Raw genomic sequence first — 21993 nt, forward strand, 5'->3', positions numbered from 1 at the left:
TCTGTATTATCTGACATGTCCACTTCCACTCTCCTTTTTTAGTCTCAGGAGAATCCAATCTGCTTATCAAATTCTCTTTCTCTCTCTCTCTCTCTCTTTCCCCCCGTTTTTCCCTTTCATCCAGATGGAATGCCATTTGCTTGGTGGGTTGGCCGTGCCAATGAAAAGCACCTTTACTGGGGAGGATCTCTTCCGGGCATTCAACAATGTGCATGTGGACTGGAAGAAAGTTGTCTGGATATGAGATATTTTTGCAACTGTGACGCAGATAGAGAAGAATGGTAATAATTTTAACATGTGTGTGGCAGTATCTGTGGGAAGAGCTGGAGATAGAAGTAGGGCAGGAAGGCTTAAATCTTTTCCTGATTCACAGTTCAGGAAAACTTAATGGCTTAAATATAATCAGATAAGAATGAAAGGCAGACTAGAATTTGGAATTCTGATTTCATCTTAAATTTCTTTACAAACCAGATGCAACATATATGGCTGAAGCAGGTTGCTGGGATGGGTGGTCTTCAAAAAAAATCTTCCTTGTTGAATGCTGAATCAAGTAATTTTATTTGTTTAAAAATTTTGATTCAGTTGGAGCATTGCGTGAATAAAGGTTCTAGGAGCTTGGTTCATAGGCATGCATCAGAGCAGAAAATTCAGGGATAGACAGCAAAATTCAGGTACAGCTAAACAAGAAATTTGTTCTATTGAAGAGAATAGTATTTTTCTTATGAAACACTTTATCTCTGTGTGGCTTAACTTTCTTTTACATTGCATCCTAAGCTTTTTAAAGTAAATGGGAAGACTTGCTTTGGCTTCTGCAGGTTTTGGTTCAGTCTCCATAGGAAGTTTTAGTTACAGTACAAATATTCAAAGCCTTTCCTGGGTTTTGATCTCTGTCATGCTCTGATGCTGCATGAATTTGGGAAGGTCGCATCACTATCTTCTCTCATTTTCTGCACCTCGAGACAAACCCAAGAGCTAGTTGGTGAACTTTCTAATTAATTCCTAATTGCGTTTGAGGGGACCAAAATACCAGATGAGTGTTGTTGCAAGTACAATTTGAAACAATGAGCATACATGTGAAAACCTCATTTCACTCACTTCTGGACCACTCATTGATATGAACTACTGCCCTTTCTCTTAAAAAAAGAGATATTTTAACCTTGAGTAGTTCAGAAATTATGAATAATGGAAGTATATAAGAAATGTCTTGCTGTCTTCGGCTACTGTGTTTGAAATAGTTTTAAAATTATCCCTGTGAAACCTTCACTTAAAATGAATAGAAAGGAGCTGTAAGGGGTCTTGAAAAGTAAAAACCAATAAAATCAGAAATTACTTGTCACTGTAAGTGTTGGGCTTTTTTGGTTGCTTGATTTCCAGACAGTGTGATTAGTTGTTTGGACTCTCTATTTCCCTGGAGTCACTATTCGCTTTCAAAAATTATAGCTGTAAGGGGATTTCTTCAGGAAGATTTTTATGTAAATGTTGGCTTATGAATGTGATTTGTATAGAATAGCCTGGCTGTGCATGTTAATCTATCTTTTCTTTAGTGTTTGTTTATCAGATGCGCTTTTGACGAGCTTTACACACGAGCATTAGGAGCATCTGTTTTTACTAGTGCTTGGCTCTTTTCATTATCCACATTCCATTTTTCAGTGAGCTACTACTCAAGCAGAGCAGGTTGTTATGCTGGCAGAGATTGGAGTTGCAGTCTGAGATTGCAGGATTGCACCACTAGGTCATACAAACCAATGCAAGGCAAAAGCTAAATGCAGATTTGTATTGTTTCAGCAGAGTCTATTGAGGAAATGAGACCTGAGTAAATTATGCTGTGGGTCTTTATCTGCATTTTACCCTCGCACCCAATGATTTTGTGCAAGCAGACACGTTTCAAACATCTTAAGGAGAGAAGGAGAAATCTCAAAACTATTACAAATTACACATTCTGTGAAAATTTATGCCAGGCTGAGGGGAAAAAGCCAATTAAAACCCACAAGAAAGAAGTTAAGGAAGCATACACTTCTATTAGATTTTGGAAAACCCTCATGGGAAGGAGATGTTGGAAATCATACGTCATTAGCTTGGCAGCTTGCAGAGCTACTTGTTTCTCCTAATTTTGTGATAATAGAATATGCTTAGAAGTCTCCTCAACTAAACTGCTCACAATTTGTTGATTTGGGGCTCAGTTGTTTTGGCATTTAATCCATGAGAAACTTTTACTTTGGTAGCATTCTAAATTTCAGGTTGCCTTCTTAAAGCTAAAAAACCCTGACTTCATGAAGAGTTTCTAAACATAAGAAATTTCATGCGTCTTGAAGATTGTTTTTGTGTTTCTCTGCTAGAGCATTGACCCCCTGATATATAATGAGCATTCAAACCTGAAACCTGCTGAGATCTGAACTGTGACTTTAACCTTCTATACATTATAGTGGAAGGATCAAGACAGCAGTAGATGCATTTATTTGCCTTGGCATGAAATAAAATGGGTGCTGCAGAGTGGAAAACCAGAAAATCATTTTTGCTCCTTTAGATAAATCATGCTGCTCCAAGGTAGGAACTCTCCAAAATAGCTGGAATGTCCTTCTGGAGAAGAGACAGGCCTAGGATTTTGCTTTGATTTGCTTTCCCTAGACTAAATCTCAGGTAGAGAAGAAGTTACTAATTTCTCAGAGCAGCAAAGAAATAATAAACAATGGAAAGCAGACCTGACAAAGTCCCGAGCCAGGTGTTTGGCAGCACACAGTATGCACTTCTAGGCATGCTGACTTTTAAATGATATCTGAGCAGACACCTGAGCCAGCTGCTATTTTTGGGCTCTTACTTGACAACAAGTTAGTCCCCCTGGCCAGATGAACAGGAATGTATAATTAAGCATGCTATATGGGAAAGGCTTTTGAATTTTTCACTTTCGTTTTTATTAAAGCATTGATATGTATTTTTTTTTCATGTAGCTCCTAATCATACTTCCAAGCTCTGCAGTATGATGACAGCTAATTCTGTCACAGCAGAATAGTGGGGCATCTTCATGGTATTTACTGGAGAATGGGAGAGGATCTCTGATGAGGAAGCAGAGGCATAAGTTGTCACCCTAAGTTGTTGATCCAAGCAAGGGATCTGGAAAGATGTTAAACATGTTTTGTCTATAGTTTATACATGCTTCAAAAAATATTTCTGATTGTTGAAAGCACTTCCTAGTGGCTGGGAACGTTCATAGAAATCCAGTGGCTTCAAGCTGAAGCTAAATCTACTTCAGAAAATGTTTTCTTTCTTCCCCTTTCTCCACACTGAGAATAGTAAACTGCTGGGACAAGTTGTGTATAGATAAGACAGATTTGCAATTTCATTTTAAAATATATGCCCTGTTTCAAACACAGGATGCGTTCTTGATGCTGACACTATTGGGGAAATGTTAAACTGACCTAAAGGATAAAGCATTACTGAAATGTAGACAGGATAGTGTTATAATGAGATACTTTGAATTCTTAAATACCTCTCCCAGCTTGTCTTTCACCTCAAGCAAAACTCTCTTGCCTTGGGAATTAAAGTCTTGCTGCTCACCAAACCTTTCATTTAAAGGGAAGGAAACTCTTCCATGCCATGCTGGTGTATGACTGTCCTGAGTCCATTTGCCACTTTGATCTCTCTGTCTAGAATCCACTTTCCACTTAAAATTAAAACACTTGACTGAAGCCAGTGATCAAAGCAAACCATACTGACTGTATTCACCTGGAAACCTTGTGAATTTGGAGAACTTTACAGCTTTTTATTTTGTATAGAAAGAGAGGCATCTCTGGAACACATTTTGTACAAGAAGCTCAGGCATCTCAGCAAAGTGTGGTGGACAGTGTTGATTCCAATGAGTAACTGATGGACCATTAAAGTAAACAAACTTTTGCGGAGAGAAAGGACTTCACCAACAAGGTTATGAAGTTTATAGTGAAGACATTTTATTTCACAAAGCACACGGTTTATATAGGGTTAGAGGTACATCTTACTGGCTAAAAGAGTCTCACCCCAACACCCTAGAACTTCTAATTGGTTAAAAGCCTATCTCTCACAAGTCCGGTGTTTGTATTATCTCATCCCGATGTTTTGAGGTCCATGTCCGGAGATCAGGAAGGCAGTTGAGACATTCTCATGAAAACACTTGCAAGGAGTGACCGTCTCCTACCGGACAAACAGCAGGTGTGTGTCCTTGCAGGCTGAAATATCAGCATGATTCTCACGGAGCTAAAGCAGTTTGGATTGCTCAGAAATTAACTTTTTGCAAGCAATCTCACAACAGACCATCTTTTATTTCTATTTTCCAATCTTCCTATTCAAACTGTAGGAGCATCCTCTCCTTTTGTCTTCTAGAACAGTCTTCTTCACCAGGGAACTTGCCATTTTGGAAGTAACATGCATTCATCTCTATATCATGGCTTTGGGGCACTGCAAGGAGTAAGGAAACCACAGGACATGAAAAGAGGGAGGGGAACAAAAGGGAGGGTGGTTACTGCTATTGTCAGACCCACTTTGTCTCCAAGAGATATACTGAGTATATCCAGCCTTGTTTGAGGAGGAGCAAAGCCACATGGAAGTGAATGAAGCCTTGCTTGGATGAGCTGTATTTGTGCGACAGCCAGGATGCTAAAACTAGAAGGGGTGAAGAGAGCAGGGCAGAGAAACCCCTGACGAGCCCAGATTTGACAGGTTTTGTTTGCTCAGCCACTATCCCACACTGAATCCATTCCCCCAGAAGCAGTGCAGGCAACTCCACAGAGCCTGCAAGCTCATAAATAAACCCTGCCAGAGGTGACCTGGCCTGTACAGAGCTGTCTTGGATATCTGCCGTCATGACTGCATTTGTCAACAAATGAGAAGAGCTGTCTGCAGAGAGCTGACTGCAGCAGGCCCCTGAGGTGTCAGGAATCAGTTCATTACTATCATTATCAAACTCTGTATCTCTTCTCTAATTCAGCCAAACATAGACACTGCATCTTGCCTTCAACTGTTAGGTCTGTTATACAGATCATGGGTAACATAGCAATTAAAATGTATTCCTTTGAATTATTAATAATATGTCCTGCACAGGCCTCAAAACTTTTTCTGATGGAAGCTTGTTTCACAGGCCATTCCTTATGCACTTTGTTGCCATCTGCTGATTCTTTTTCCCGAATGTATGGTATTCATGAAAATCTGTACTGAATATCTGAGCTACTGAGACTCTGATCCTGCCAGAGTTTTCATTAATGTACAAGAGGAAAACGTACCAATAGGGGATCATATGAGAATAAATTATATTTAATGGCACCACTGTTCTACCATCTGTTGGAAAAAGTATGGAAATGTCTACCTAGAGATTAGCAATTTATGATGACTCACACTGTTAGGACACCATAGAGCGAGAGTTTGTTGAGCATGCTTTTATTAGTAGCCAGAAAGAAGAAAAATAGTTTCATAATGTTATGATCAAGGTAGTTATTTGTCATTTACAGGTAAGTCTACCTTTACTACATCTTAAAGTATGCAGTTGCTGCATTATCACCTTTAGCATTGCTGTGCTTGCAGCAAATTGGTTTTTCTTTTTTAAATTGGCCCATACACAGAGCGTATGTTTGATGTGGAACATGCCTCATAGTTTATTGAGGAAGTCCTTTGGGTCGATGCAGATATTAATCTTCAGACATGGATAAACAAATGACATCTAACTTTATTTAATACCCATAAATAAAAAATTTTCAGTGATTTAATTTAAAGAGCGTTATTGGATTTGTTTTGTTTGGAATTTGCTTGTGGGAAGTACAAATTGATACTATCATTTATGCAGAGAGCTCAGAGAAACATCTGTTCATTGAGGGGGTTTTCCACCCTCAGAAACCTTCAGATTTTCATCTGAATTTGTGCCAATTTGTGTGCCAAGTCGGGTAAGCAGGAGGTCTACTTCACAAGTTTATTAATTTATTTGTACAATTTTCTGTGCGTACAGTACTCCTTTCAGGAAGGTGATGAAACCTGCCATGATTTTTGTGAAATCAGGACTTAACTTACATTCATGGTCAAGGAACATCACCCCTCAGGACCCTCCTGCAGGCAGGACCCTTCCATACATCTCAATACTGAGGAGCAGGGTCAGTGTGGTCCAAAGGGTGTGCTTGGTGGAAGGGGTCAGACAAATAAAGTAGTGGGTTTGGCTAACTTGAGAAGCAATGGTGGAAAAGCAAATATAATCTGGTTTGAAATGTGTGTTAACTTCTAAACTAAAATACATATAAGTAAAAAAGAGCTCTGCGAACAAGTACCAAAATAATTAACAACGTTTTATTTTTGTTTAAAAGGCAAAATCATGTATGTGCACAGCATAGTGCAGATGCTTTCTGTCAGAAAATAGCAATTTTATTTGAAAACTGTAGTATGTTAAAAGTGATCCCCAAGCCCCCTTCAGGCAAAATTCCAAATGTTTTGTCCAAACCCTGGTATATTTGTGTTTTGTTGTGCCATAGCAGTGCCTCCAGGAAGTTATTGTACAGGTACATGAAGCTCTTTTGCTCCTCTCTCAGGAATAATGCATTATATTTGAGAGGCTGCCATGGTGTACCATGTAGAGAAGAAGAATCATGGTGCTTTGTCAGAAAAGGAGTCTGGAATAAGTTCAGAAATACCAGGAATTTGAAACTTTCACAATGTGTTCAACCCTCTTTTCTGCTTTTCTTAGCTAAAACATCCTAGGTGTCAACTTTTCACCAAAAACTTAATTTCCCACCTTGAAATAATAATTAACTGCAACAATACATATGTTGTTCTTGTAGCTAACACATTCTCTGAAGGACAGAATATTTTCCTGATAAGTTTTATTTGTCTCTGCTTGTCTGAAAACAGAAATCATTACATAAGGGGTTTTTTTTTATCATGTGTGAGAGAATAAAATGCATAAAATGTGCTGTCTGAGCTTAAAGAGAAGCTTGATTGAGTTTTCAGGGCATTAACAGAGAAGAGAAGATTTTTATTAGTTCTAGAATATTTTTCTTTCATCGTTGAGCTATGCTACTAAAGTTCACTGTGACACTGGCATATAACTAGTAAAAACTTAATCATAAAATTTGATATAAAAGAACTTCATGCAATATGACAGAATATCTAATAAGCAATACAGTTTTCAGAGATGTGGAATAGATGTCTTTAAAATGTCACCATTTCATGTGTTTTTGTAGATATTTTGAGTGCTAGCTCTAGGAAGATACAGGTTTTTATTTTAATACTGATCATAGCTAGTAAAAAGACTGCATTATTTTTTGAATTAAAATAAATTTGCAGGAAACCTCCCTAAATATTTTGTGATTTTTGAGAAATTTTATTTTAAAAAGTGCAAGCTTAGTTATTCATGTATATATTGAATATTTTATGTCCCATTTCTCTGCATCATTTTGCCTTATTTTCATTCTTTCTGCCTACTCTTATTCCTCCCACCCACTGAAATACCTTATTACCTTCCTAAGAAATACTCAAATAGATCAGCTTCTGTTACATCTACTTCATAATCTGTTGAGAGCATTTACTCTAACTTTCAAATATTGATGCAATAAACTCTAGGAGTATGCTTCTGAGAGTCTGCCGTGAAGGGATTTGGAGACCGTGTACTTTTGATTCATACATGGTAGTTTTCCTTCTGAGTCTGTACTGAGGGCATCACTCTGCCTGGTGCGTGGGAATTTCATCTTGCTATACTTTGCCTGTAGTTATTTGCATGTCAGACACCCGCTGAAACAAGAAGTGAATGTTAGGGTCGGAGAGGGTACTTCTTTTCCCCTTGGCATTATGAGACAATTAGCTGTGCTGCATGCAATTAGAAACAATGAAAAACAAATGCAATGTGTGCAGGCATTATAAAAAAGATCAAAATGCTCCTATTTTTTTCTAACATTAATCAGCGTAGAGCACTTAGCCAAGCAAACATCCAAGGTTGTTTATCAGAACACAGCTGCAGTGTTCATCCTGATTATTCTTTCTTTGCTGAAGTCTGTGTCCCTTCCCATAGCTGGAATTATACTGGGAGGTATGTTTGTGAAAGTTGTCATTACAATCAGGATATAGGCAAGTCTGGGATCCTGTCTGGAATGTCCTACTCTCTGGAAGTGGTATTACTCAAAAAGTGGTACCTGTTTCCTGAGGCATTGTGTCACACCTGCCTGAAAGAGCAGTGGGTGGAAATTTGGGGTTACTGGATTTTGGATATGGTTATTGTTGCCATCCCCATATGCAGCATGAAGTCTTTCACCTCTGAGCAGAGAGGTGAGCTGGGCCATGCAGAGGTAGAGATCCTATCTCTAAAACTATCGAGATTTGGTTCTGTGAAGGATTCTTTGCCACACTTATGTGCCCAGATGAACAGTATACCTTAACCTTGAGAAAAAGAGCTAGGAGAACAAAAAACAGCACCGTGGAGATGACATTTGACAGCACTCACCCCTCTATTTTCAGTCAATAGAAAAATACCTTGAAAGGGTAGTTCTGCTCTGGTAAGGTCAGGGTTGGGTGCCTGAGGGACTCAGCTGAGTACATGAAGTACAGTGGGATGAGTTCACATCTGTATGCCTTGCCAGAGGTCAAAGCCACTGGATCAGTTTAAGGACCTGAGGGCTGCCATGAAACGCGACAACGCATTTTGGGGACAATAATTTGTCCAGCACACTCAGGGCAAAACCAAAGCAATTATCCTTTAGGAATCTTTCTTCCTTTTCTCTTCCTTTCTAACAGCCCTGGGTAAGTTAGTCACGGCTGAAGAATAAGCCCAGCTAAGCAAACCAGAGAAGTTTGACATTGCAATAAATCAACCTTCAGTATTTCAGTTGCTGGACCAAAATTTCCACTGGCATATAATGCAAAGGACTGATTCGGTCAACACTCAGTGTGCCAATTCAGCTGTTTTTGCAGTGTGCAGAGTCAGTCGTGTCCCAGCCATCTTCAAGCTGCATCAGTAATTGTCTGACTGCCCTATGCTAAGTGTGCTGGATCAGAAACCGCCTCTTCCTGCTTGGGTAAAACATAAAGCCAGCATGAATGCTGTTATCTGCCTCCAGCTAACTTTACAGAAATGCGGACTAGGACTTATACCTGATCCACATCAAATTCATCCTGCTGAGGAAACCCAGTAGAGCCCAGTTTACATTAATGCCTGTTGGTCAGCATGGCAGCGTTTGGCCTCAACTTAACAGTAGTTCTACAAAGCTAAAGCCCATTTACAGCCCATCCCAGATAGTAGTATCATTTATCCAAATAATGTCTTCAGTGGTCAGTATTGCATATGAGCACAGAATTTAGACAGGTATGTATCTTATAACAGTGTGTACTGGTCATAATTCTTCCAGGTAATTCTGCAAAAGATGTTTCATCTTTAAGTAAACATCTTTTAAATATTGTCTTGAATAACGTATGCGGGGGGTTTTGTCTGTGGTTAATCTGTCTCTTTCTGTTTGTGTATTACAATCCAGGAATAATGATACTGGCCTCCTTGATTTCAAAGACCATTTGCCTGTAACTCAGATAGTGATCACTGACACAAACAGATCAAATTCTGAGGCTGCTTGGAAAATCGGCCCTTTGCGTTGCTATGGAGACAGTGAGTACTAACTCTTCTCAATTTCCATAGGTACAGAATATTCCTTCTTTCTTTTGTTTTTTTTTTTTCTTTTTTTTGGGGGGGGGCGGGGGTTTTATTGTTGTCTCTTTTTAAAAAAGTTTATTTTGCTGATGAAATGTGGCTTTCCACATGCAGCTTGCAGCTGCTGTCCTGTGCCAATTAACTATAGAGAAGGGGGTTGTGCTTGCAGGGCAGTTCTGGAATGCTGCTTCCTTCAACACAGAGGCCTCATACCTGCACTTCCCCACATTCCATGCCGAGGTCAGTGCGGACATCTCCTTCTTCTTCAAAACTACTGCTGTCTCCGGGGTATTCTTGGAAAACCTTGGGATTAAAGACTTCATAAGAATTGAAATAAACTGTAAGTTTCTCTGTTAAAAAGTCTTGATGTATTTGCCCAATTTGACAAGTGCAGGGAACTGGGAAGGACGTATTTTCTGCTGTCTTGAGATAGTTAAATGTGCCTAAAGAGGATAAGATGGAGACAGAAAGACTCATTAATCTAGACCTATCTACCTCTCCTGTCAAGAGTTTCCCTGTAGAGCTTTGGTCATTATGCTTAATCTTGTTATGGCTAGGTTTATCTTTCCTAAACTAACAGGTGTATGAATTTAGTTTTTTCAACATTGATATTTATTTTTTGCTCTTTAGAGAAGAAACTACCAGTTAGATGTACCTACAATAATTACCTGTGTAATTTTAGTTGAAAGTTTAAAAATGTAATGCAACCATTCTGATGGTTACCTTTATTCCTGTATCAGTAACATACCCAGTCTGAGGCAGTCCTAGAATTTTAGAGGAACTTGGTGTGTAAGGTACTGCTTTAAGGTGAGAGTTTATGAAGGACAGGACAGTAATGCAAGATAATCAGTCATAGTTGTAATGGGTCTTGAATACTTCACAATACAGTAAGTGAGTGCAATGTAACTGCTACTCAGCATATAAAGGAGACTAGCAGGTAATTTAATTAGTGAGATTTTGCCTCCTGTTCTGACAACTTCAAATATTTATTAGTGATAAAAGAGAACTGTGGCTTTGACATGAAATATGACTTCTGTATTCCAAATTCTGTCAAGCTTAGGGAAAACAAACTGAGTGCTATGAATTTGATAATATGTTTATAATAACCCCAGCATAAAATTTAATAAAACAGGGCCCCAAGGCCCTTCGATTCATTAAACCAATGGTAAATGTCATGGTGCATTATCACAAGGTAATGAGGTATGATTTACTGTTAATTGTGCATCAAAGTCCAATTTGGTTGTACTTCAGTGTACTGTGGTTCACTATCAGGGATATAGAAGTAAAAATGGCATCAAATGTAACAAATACTGTAAACTAAGAGGATTTTTTTAGTGAAAACTTCTGGATGTGTGTTAAATCTCTACTCCTAGAGAAGTGAGTTATTTAAAAGTTTGAGGAAAATCTTTTAAACTGAGGCTTCTTATCAGTGGTTGGTGTTCTGTTTCTTGCCAGATGGAATTTGCAGCCTAAAGGCCTTGTGTCAAGGAAGCTCCACTGACCAGCTGCTTCTAAGGGAAATGGCTTTTTAGGAAGTGCAGGGGCTCAGAATAGGTCTTTGTCTATCCCTAAGGGAGCATTTCCTATCCCTAATTATGTAAGAAGCAGCTTCCAAAAGCAGACCTGTTCAGTTTCTGAAATAATAGCAGTTTATGAATTTTCTGTCTGTGCCATTCTTGTTTATGATCTGTGGACCTGGTTCTTGGTCTTCCTGGTGCATTTAGCATTTTAGGAAGAGCAAAAATAATCAGTAGCAAGAATGTTAAAAATTTCTAGCTCATTTCAGGCTTCCAGCAGAGCAAGGTAGACTTCATTACATGGCTTTTTTATTTTTTCAATTATTGTCCTTTTTCTAGGTGCCTTATTATCTCTGAACATGTGTTACATATACAGATTTAGTTTAGGATCACCAGTGAACTAGTTTTGCTTGTCTATTTTTTCTTGCTTCTTGGGTAAACCTTAGGCAAACAAATGATTGTAGGATTTTCTTCTACCATATGCAACCAATGTAATTGTTAAGTATATGCATTTTGAAAGATTTAGTTGTAAAGAGTTCCTTCACCCTTTCTCCCATCTTAGCATTATTTGTCCAAAATATTTTGGTACTATTGTGTGACTTTTGTGCAGCATTTGGCACTTTTACTTCAGAAAGAGAACTGCCATTTCTAGAGCACTCTAATTGTTATAGCAAAAAAAAGATGGGTACCCACAGCCAAGCATAATCACAGCAGAGATCAAACAGTGAGGCTGCAGGCTTAAATTTATGTATAAGCTGCTGTGTAGGAGATGGGAGGTAAATGATCCTGTACTATTTGCTGACATAAAAGTTAATGGACCCTATATTTATGTAAGATTTCTCGATGTCAAAACCACAATTTAATTCAGACCTTCATTCCTCTTCACCTCTGTTTATCTATTCCAGCCCCTAAAGAGATAACCTTCTCCATAGATGTCGGAAATGGCCCTACAGAAGCCACTGTGCAGTCTCCCAGCCCATTGAATGACAACCAGTGGCACTACGTGCGAGCAGAAAGGAACCTCAAGCAAACCTCTCTCCAGGTGGACAGCCTCCCCAAGAAGGTCCTGGAGGCACCTGCTGAGGGGCACTTTCGCTTGCAGCTCAACAGCCAGTTATTTGTAGGTAGGGACCATTTAAGGGTTCCTGTAGATCTCAATAGTACTTTTATGTCCACACCTAGGTAATGAATGCTATTGTCTCACCTTTGAGACTGCATGTGGTGGCCTAATTTTGCTTTCTCTTCTTCCAGTCCTGCATAGGGAACACAAAGCAAGCCCAAAAAGTGCCTTTACACTCAAAGTACTAACCATAGTTTAACTATGGTATTTTTAAGGTCAAATATTTGAAAGGTATTTAATGCCAAAGAATTAATAGTCTTCCTTCTCGTGCAGTACTGGCTGTGTAATTTGCTGTAGAAAATATGATCTCTCTCTTTAGATGCAATGTAAAAGTCACAAATTTGTCATAAAAATTTCTGGGGCAAAACCTGATGAGAGTATGGTGTTTAAAGTCTGTTCCTTCAAACGTGCCCACCAAAATCCTTATTTGGAGATTGAGTCCATGACTGAGAGAACTGAGAACAGAGTCAAAGCAAATACAGGTGTTTTACCTGAAAGTCATCTTTCAAAGAAGAAAAAATAAAAAGAGGGAAAAAAACCCCTGTATATATTTTGTTTTCCTATTGCCCATGCAACAGAAACCTGTATTGGGACTAGCTGTTTGATATGACCATGGATTACAAAGGGAATTCTCTCTTCTCTGTATTCAGACACTGTCTTTCTGAGTAATCTGCTCAGTGATGAGTGGGTTGCCTCTTATGCAGGGCTATTTGGGTAACAACTGATTCCTTCCTTAAAATGAATTCTCCTACTTTTCTGTAGCAAACTTCAATGTGTCAATTCATTTTAATAAAGTTTCCTTGTGTATTCACACCCTTTGATTTAAGTAGATTTTAGGGTATTTATTTGAGCTTTTTATTGTGTATGTGTGCAGTAATTACTGGGCTCTGAATGCAAAGAATTAATCTGTTAATAAATGGATACAGCTGCATCAATGTCAGGAGTCCTTCCCACATAGTGGTTGATTTATACCTAAAATGATCTCTGCTATACTCAGCTGGAGAGAAGCTCACTTAAGAACTCACAGAAGGGAGGCTTAAGACTGTCACAGTGCAAGGTTTCTTTTTTTCTAGTATGAAGCATGCTGCTAATCACTTGTTTTTTAAATGCTCCTTTCATCCTAAGAGCATGTTCTGTGGGAGGCCAGGCCTGAAGGCTGTAAGGTTGGGCTGCTGTATGCCTTAGAAACATCAGAGAAATCTTGCCAAGTTACTGTTTCCAGTTAGAAAAAATAGAGATTTAATGACTGGATAGACTTTGGCAATGTTTTGGTTATACATTTCTGAAGGACTAAATATGAAGGGTCTTGTATAAGTAATCTATTAGAGAGGTCATACATACTAACTGCTTAGCATCTCATGTCTGAAAAGTAGTATCTGCCTGTAAGCTTGCTTCTCAGCCTCAGCAAAGTAAACAGGTTACTTGAACAAACTTTATGGTGGTTTTAAAGTGACATAATTGTTGAATTGCATCATGGAAATCCATGGTATTTAAGGACCTTACTAGAGAATGTACCAACAGGAACCCTTGTCAACAAAGACAAATGCAAAGCCCTGCACCTGTGGTAGAATAGCATCATGAATCTGTTCAAGCTGGGGGTTGAGTGGATGGGTAGCAGCTGTGCAGAAAAGGTCTCACTGGTTTTGATGGAGAAGTGTATATGTACCTCATCTGAATGTAGCTATGCTTTAAGGAACAGGCTGGACTTGTTGATTTTAGCAGTGCATTCCAACTGATAGTACTCTGATTGATTGTACTGAATATTTACAGAAAACTCTGCAATATGGGTATTCATGTCAACCAAGAGGCGAAAAGTTCTCACTGTGCAGTAAATAGATTGCATTCAGTTGTCCATCCACACTTTTACTGAATCATGAGCAAAATGGACAGAAAAACAAATGTTTTGGGAATGCTTTTACAGCCCTTAACTCTGCCATATGGAAAGCCAAAGTTGTTTGTGACTTTCTGAGTTTTCCTAAGAGCTGTCAAAATAGTTAGAAGCCTGGGTAGCCTCCTGATTCTGACACTCACTATTTGTCCCCGGGTGCTACAGGAAAAGGTGGCAGAAGTCCAACAATACACAGATGTGACATCGTTTGTCTCTACTGAAGGTCTCATTCCAATCTCTAATAAAAAGCTACTGATTTAATACCTACAAACCATGCAGAGTGAATTTTATCCCATCTGAAAAATAAATGCATAAACAACATTGTAAAAGGGGAAGAAGCACAGCACATAATATCACTCCCTACTCTCCCTGTAATCCACAACATATTCCTCTCTGCAGCATTCTGCCTACTGACAATGATTAAGGGGTTCCCAGTCTTAATGACTCTGTGTGGCAGGCTTCTGAGGTAGCTTTGTGTGTGTGGGAAGTGGAAGGGAGAAATGACTTTGCTCTGCCAGTACACTCAAACAAGCCTGGATTTTAACGCAGCCTAAAGGACTTAGAAAACCATTTCTCACTTTTCTTTTAGTGGGTCTTGGATATCTAGGTGCTGCCAGCTGCATTATAATCCTCAGTCACAGAATGGATATCCTTACACCTAGCTATGTTTCCTCTGTTAATTTTTTTTAAGAAGTAAAGTAGAAGGAGCAAACCCCAAACAAATATGCAGAGTAGGTAATATCCACTGCACCAAACTGCCCAGTAACAAGCCAATTCAGCACATTACTTGCTCAGACAGGGCAGGCAAAAATAATTCCTTTCAATGGACAGTCGTTTTCAGCACTCAAAATGTGTGGCATTATTTTGTATAGTGCATCTGTCCCCTGGTATATCTCAGTGGTCCTGTAGGAGATGGGCCATCATCTCCTCTCATATTGTAGTCTGAGATGAAGTTCTGTCTTACCTAGTGCCAAAGGTATCACCCGAAGACTCCATCCTAGGGTAGGGAAAGACAGTCCTTGCAGGCTCCTTTGAGAACAGGATTTCAACTCAGAGTCATAATATCAGAGAAATAAAATACAAATCCTGAGAAATTAATTTGATGCATAAAGCCTTGATCATAAGGTTTTGTGTTATTCATTTGGTATGTTATGGAGACTAGCAGGGTGCTTGAGTTCCTGGTTTTGTCTTGGGAGCAAGCGAGCAAGGAATGAATCCTTGGGTGAACCTCCTCTGTCCATTGTGGGTAGTCCAAAGACAATACACCCCATAAAGAGTCAACATGTAAGAACCTTTCTTTGGAGACAGAGCGAAGGAAGGATAGAAAAAGAAGAGGCATACTTTGTTTGCTGTTATTGATTTTAAAGACATCTGTAGACACCTTGGTATATTTTGGAGGTCAAGAGGAGGATTAATGCCTAACTCTTTGTGTATCCTGTCTGCTTTATACATCTTTCAGTTTAGTACTTATAATTGCAACTTTGGGCGTCTCCTGAGGAATATCGTAGCAAGTTCTCCTACTCCTGGTTAATGATTCTTATGCTTCTCTGTCCTTTGCTTTTCTTTGTATCAGTTACATCAAGTAAGGATGCTCCTAGTACTAATTTACACCACTTCAGTCTCCCTAATCCAGTCCTTACCAACAAAAGTCCTTTTTTTTTTTAAATCAAATCCCCCATTCATTGCTAAAATGTTAATTATTCAGCCACTTGTGTCACCAAGCTACACTATGAGTGTTCAGTTATGAGCTTCTTGCTGCGTCCTCTCAGATTCTCTCTTTTTTGCCTAAAGGCTCCTCAGTAAAATTCAGCTGCATAAACACCTTGCTGAAAACAGCATGGCTTATTTGACTATCACCTCCACTAAGCAAAGTACACCCTTAACCTCGATGTTTATGGTCCTTAGGCTTATCCTAATATCTGTTTTCCTGAATAAAACATTTAGGTCTTATCCATTAAATTGTCTAGCCCATTGGCTCTGTTTGAGTAAGAAGAATCTGCAAAGCATGATTTGAGGAAGAGTTTTGGGTTTTTGTTTCCAGTTTTTCTCTGTTTTGCAGGAATGTATATGAAGATTAGGTCTAGTTGATTGAAGAAAACTGCACAAAATAGTAAACAGATTTGCTTAATTAATACTGTGTGCATCTAGGATCATATAGTTGATATGTGTTAAGCTCTACACTCTCCAGACAACAGAAGAGTGAGAAATCTTACATGGCTTTCCAAAATGCTTTAGAGAGTAATAAGAATATGGGTAGTGCAATAAACATGACATCTGTGGAACAGTTAGCAATAGTTTTTACCTATTCTTTATATATTACAGCTGGGATTTGTATCTGTGTAGAGAAGAGGCAAGGAAACTGTCATTTAATGTAATATTTGTGGTTATCTCTTGTGTAAAAGAAGACAAATTAACTAGTAGCCTTAAAAGGAGAAATCATATTTCTACTTACATGATCATTACTGGAAATTCTGTATGATATGTTTTGTTTTAGAATGAAATCTCCAAATAAAAGGATTTTGTGTGCACAGTGCAGCAAATGCAGAAGGCCTAATTCTTGTCCTCAGAGGGCCTTTAAAATAAGTGAGCTGTCCCGAAAAACATAGCTAAAAATGGTTAAAGAGGAATTTGAAAATATTTATTTCTCTGAGAAAGGCATCATAAAATTAGCATGAAATAAATCTGCCTCATGCATACTATCTCTAATTCAAATCTAGTATTTCTGCTATTAGTGTTCCAGAAAGAAAAGTATCCTAGAGTGGTGTAGCAGAACTCTAGGGTCTGGGTGATTTTGCTTTTCAAACTGTTACTGCATTCTCTTAGTTTGCAGAAGCCTTGCTTTAATTAGTGTATGAAAAAAAATCAAGATGCTCTTCTGCAAGGACTTATCAAATTATGGAATCTCTTATCTCATTCGCTTTGATATAGAACCAACTTCTACAGAAGAATAATAACTTCTTTCATACTACTTTTGCTGGAGAATCACCAATTATGCTAGCATTTCAGAGTCTCTAAATTCTGATAACTCTTGAACCAGAATTAGATTTCCTAGCAGCAATTGAAATTGCAGTATCTTCAAAAGCAAAACATTGGCAACTGTCAAACAAAGCTTATGATAAGAAAAATGGTTATATTTTCATAAAGTACTTTAACAATCATCATTATTATCATTCTCAGAGACCACCTCTTATGGAAAAAGCACCTTCATTGTAACACTGTTAGCTATTTCATTGGACAGATGCAAAGCTAGTTAGCTTGTAGAGACTGAACTCCTCGCTTGTGTAGGTCCATATAGGTTTGGTCTTCAGGAAGAAATGCAATTATATTTAAAAATTGCAATAAATAAGGCATCTGTGACCTGAACTCATGTTTCTTGCTGCGACAACCATTTTCATGCAACACACCAGATGCATGGGCAGTCATGCATAAGTTCTGACTCAAGTCATTTCCGTTCAGCCAGCAGGATGGGTGCTGAACATGATTCATCCCTGCTTTCTGTCTCATCAGCATGTGTAACTCACCTGCTTTTGGGATCAGAGTGTTATTTATACTCTGTACTATGACAACAGATGGGGAAAAAAAACCCCAAAACTTCAACATTTTTGGTTTGGGTTTCTCATGTATTAGGTGATATGCAGACATACAAAAAAACAGGCTAATCTTTCTCCCAAATGAATTTGCAGTTCAAATGCCAGACAGAGCAGTAGATAAGCTAAAAAAAGGAAAGAATGACAACAAAAATGACAATATACAGCTTTTTAGCACTTTCATAAAAGTAGAGAGAGACCATTAGTTCCCAGAGCTGTCCGTCATCTTTTGTCGCTTTATGCATTGATATGTATTCTTATTTTATTTTAATTTCTGAATTCATATTTATGCTTCTGGATTGAACTTCATGGCTTTGATTACTGTGCTCACTCACCAGTGAGTAAATATCCTTTTTTCTCTCTTTTTCAGGGGGAACAGCTTCCAGACAGAAGGGCTTTCTGGGATGCATTCGATCTCTGCATTTAAATGGACAGAAACTTGACCTTGAAGAGAGAGCTAAAATGACACCCGGTGTTAAACCCGGATGTCCAGGACATTGCAGCAGTTACGGTAACTTGTGCCATAACGGAGGAAAATGTGTGGAGAAGTATACTGGTTACTTCTGTGATTGTACCAACTCAGCCTATGAAGGACCTTACTGCAAGGAAGGTAGGCAGCAAGCTTTGATCCTAAGTCTTCAGTGGGCTCTGAATTACAGCACCATTTCACCTATGTCAGCTCGGTGTCCCCCAGTGTTACAAGGCATTCTATTATCAGCTGTCCCTTCAGCATTACTAAGTGTTTGTCTTAAGCAGCTATAAGACCTCAATTTGTGACTTTAGTGTTGATGTCAGAAATTAAAATGATATTAGTTGTTCTAGTAAAGTTTTCAGCTATATCCCACCATATACAACTTGCCCCTGGCACTGACAACTAGGGCTGAAATTTTTAATACAAGGGTGTGTGCCCATGTCTGAACATTTAGTTTGCTTGTTCTTAAACCTCATCCCATTTTGTCCACCTTAACAAATTCTTGAAAGCTTTTCTTCACAAAGTTTTAAAGCAATGATTTGACAAAAAGAGGCAGTCTTTTTATGTTCTTTTGCCATTCCTGTGACAACCCATCCAAACGTTAAGAAATTTTTAAAATAAGCATGAAGCGTTCATGAGAAAACTGATTTGCATGGTTCAGCCTTTGGTGAATGTGTCCTCACTGAACCTTTCTGGTGGCTTGTAGGAGATGCTGTCAACACCAGAAAAATGAACAAGGCAAAAAAAGAGCCTTTAATTTAGAGAGGGTGCTTTTTGGAACTAACAAAATTCCTGCTCAGTAACAGCAATGTGCAGTGTGGATTTTTAATTTCCATGGCTGCCCCTCACCTCACAAATGCAACGGGTTTGCTAAGTGGGTTACGTCATCTGCTGCTGTAAATTGGCTTAGTTGTTGTGGTTTAGGAGTGGTGTTCACCAATTTACTGTTCCCACTGAAACAGCTCCAAGCCATGTGCTTCTCACTCACTTCCCCTTCCCACTCTCCCTCCCCTGTAATGGACTGGAGAAGAGAATTGGAGGCATAAAAGGTAATCACGGGTTCAGATAACATTACTGAAAAAACTGAAAAGTAACAGCAAAAATAGAGAGTACAAGAAAGAGATGAACAATTTACAAAGAAATTTCCCCTCGACCCCCAACAATACAGACTGCTCCCTCCCCCGGGCTACATCAGCCAGGATGGTTAGACTCCTTTCTACATCCCCTGAAAATGATGTGAGATGATACAGAATAACCTTCTGGTCCTCCTGGCCATGCCTCCACCTGGTACCTGGAAAAATTAGCCTGTCCTGGCCAGAACTGGGACAGTTGTACTGCAGTCACAGACCTTTACTCACACGAGCTGAGGATTTGGAACAGATATCACAAGAGCCATATCAAATACCCACATACTGTCCCATTAGGAGATGCTGCTGTAGAGGTGAAGCTGCTTTACTGGAGAGTCACCATCCTGACTTTACTGAAAAAAAACCCTGCTGCTATCCCGTCTGTGTCTTTCATGGCCAGACTATGTTTTTTATTGAAAACAGAGGCATGAGTTCTCAGGATCTGAGCATGTTATAGGTAAATGTTTCTCTTCATTTGAAGCCACAAAGACAGCTTCCCTTACTGTCTGTCTTTGGTCACTGTGTTGCTTTAATAATGAATTTGTTTAAAAAGGAGACTGGGAAGAACAAATATACTGCCTTTACTGTGTGGGGAAGAGGTAGAATATTGCCTTACAGGTCAGCTGAAAGAAGATGGTAAACTCATTTATTTGTCTGGCAGACATTTTGGGTTGTTCCATCTTGTGGAGGTCTGATTCTAGCACTAAAATAGTTGAATTTCTGTCTCTATACACTGTCCTTCCCTGTGCCAGGCAGATAAACTGTAAGGAAGGACACATTGCTTATCCAAATGAAGGAACCGTAATGTCAGCTGAGTCAGGGTGCTTTCAAATGTTCTGCTTCTGAGGCAGTCAGTTCATGTTCATTACTGTTCGTAGATCTGAAAATGCAGTAGGTGAAATTATTCCTTTGGTGTATATATGCTTTCAGAGGTTTCTGCATTATTTGAAGCCGGCACTTCCGTTACCTATATTTTCCAAGAACCTTATCCTGTCACTAAAAATGCAAGCACCTCAAGCTCTGCCATTTATACGGATGCTGTCATGTCCAAGGAGAATATTGCATTTAGCTTTCTCACAACACATACCCCAAGCCTTCTACTGTACATCAACACCTACTTTCATGAATATTTGGCTGTGATTCTCTCCAAGAATGGTAAGTAGTTTTGATTTGCTACCAAAGCAAACCCAGTGTAACTGTTAAGATTTTCTGTTGTTTTAGTTTTGGATTTGGGTTTTTTTTTGTGAGAATAGTATAGAATTCTTCACTGATTTAAGTTCGTTTATGTGTGTGCAACTTCATCAACTTCATAATACTTAGTTCATGAGAATGGCCATCACTCTTGTTTATGTCCCTTTATTTGGCATTCAGCGCTACACTTGCCTATTGAGTCTTTGAGTAATCATGTTGTTGGTGCTTAAAATGTACTTTGACTTTCCTTTAGCAAGACCATGCAATAGCAATTCCTTGCTACTTATTCCATACTGTGATGCACTAGGCCGCCAAGATAAGGGAATGAGAAATACTGTGTAGGTACATAAAACACTTTGTGCAGAAATATATTAGAATTTTGTCTTTTGCATTCTGTCTTGGCACATGTATTTCTCTTCACTGGATTTTTTTAATGGAATATAGCCAGTGCGTCTGAATATTAAAGCCATAAAATGTCAAATTTTTCTGGAATTACTGACCAAAACATGAGGTGTAAATCCATTTTCTGTTAAAGGTACATAATGTGGGGACTTTTTAAAAGCATTTAAAGATTTGAGGGGCTAAGGCCCTGTGTCTTCTCTATAAGACTGACTCCTAAGTCCTTGCAGTGCTTTCAGAAAACTCATCCAGAAAACATCATCCTAGACAAATACGGATGTTTGAATTATTCAGGAGTTATCAGGCACTGAAGCACTAGAAGTGATGAGTAAGCTTATTGGTGAGTCAGTAGCCTGTGGCAGAACAATAGAAAGTTAATGTCTTGTGGTTGAATATGTACTTTGGCCAAATGACCCAGATCACTCTAGAGCCTTGCAAATTCCAAAAGAGCTGCCCTTTCAAGTACTGTCAAATAAAACTATAAGAGGAGGGGAAAAAACCCCAACATTTTTATTCTCTATATGCAGTTTGCAGTAGTTTGTTTTGTTACATGGCTAGCATTCAGGCTGGCAATGGATGAGTATACTAATCCCCAGGAGGGACAGCTGGAATAGTAACTGCCAGAACTGATCTACTCCAACTGAAGTTGCAGCAGGCAGATGGAACTACTGAAGTGACCCTAACCCTCTCCTGACCAGTCCCAGATTTCCGTTTCGGATTTGCTCTTGGAGGCAAGTGTTTATGATTTGCAGATATATGAATATTCTAGCGTGTAGGTCCAGGGTGGTAGAGGTTAGCCCCTGCTGCAGTGAAATCTTGGAGTCTGCTTCTCAGTTACACTCAGGTCTCTCAGGTCTTTTGATGCCACTCAGGCAATCAGAAATAGCCCTAAAGAGAATGAAAATGTGACATCCATTTAAATCACCTTTATTGCTGCCAGAGTAGTCTAAAATGACCTTAAAAACATGAGACAATTAGCTTTTATTGATGCAATACATTCTACACAAGCTATAATTGTGAAGTTCTGGAAGGAGGGGCTCTAATGGTCGTTGGGAAAGGGG

At 38.9% G+C, this 21993-nt stretch overlaps 1 protein-coding gene across 1 annotated transcript in view; it reads left to right on the top strand.

Annotated features, from left to right (window-relative positions):
• The window catches only part of CNTNAP5 (contactin associated protein family member 5), a 286664-nt gene that overhangs the window by 232776 nt on the left and 31895 nt on the right, over positions 1-21993 (top strand). The window contains exons 14-19 of the mRNA XM_071562346.1: positions 125-281; positions 9462-9589; positions 9801-9971; positions 12054-12272; positions 18114-18353; positions 20273-20497. Coding sequence (XP_071418447.1) covers positions 125-281; positions 9462-9589; positions 9801-9971; positions 12054-12272; positions 18114-18353; positions 20273-20497 — 1140 coding nt within the window. The remainder of the gene's footprint in view (positions 1-124; positions 282-9461; positions 9590-9800; positions 9972-12053; positions 12273-18113; positions 18354-20272; positions 20498-21993) is intronic.

The sequence above is a fragment of the Pithys albifrons genome, chromosome 8, assembly GCF_047495875.1.
Source record: "Pithys albifrons albifrons isolate INPA30051 chromosome 8, PitAlb_v1, whole genome shotgun sequence".
In the NCBI taxonomy this organism is placed as follows: Eukaryota; Metazoa; Chordata; class Aves; order Passeriformes; family Thamnophilidae; genus Pithys; species Pithys albifrons.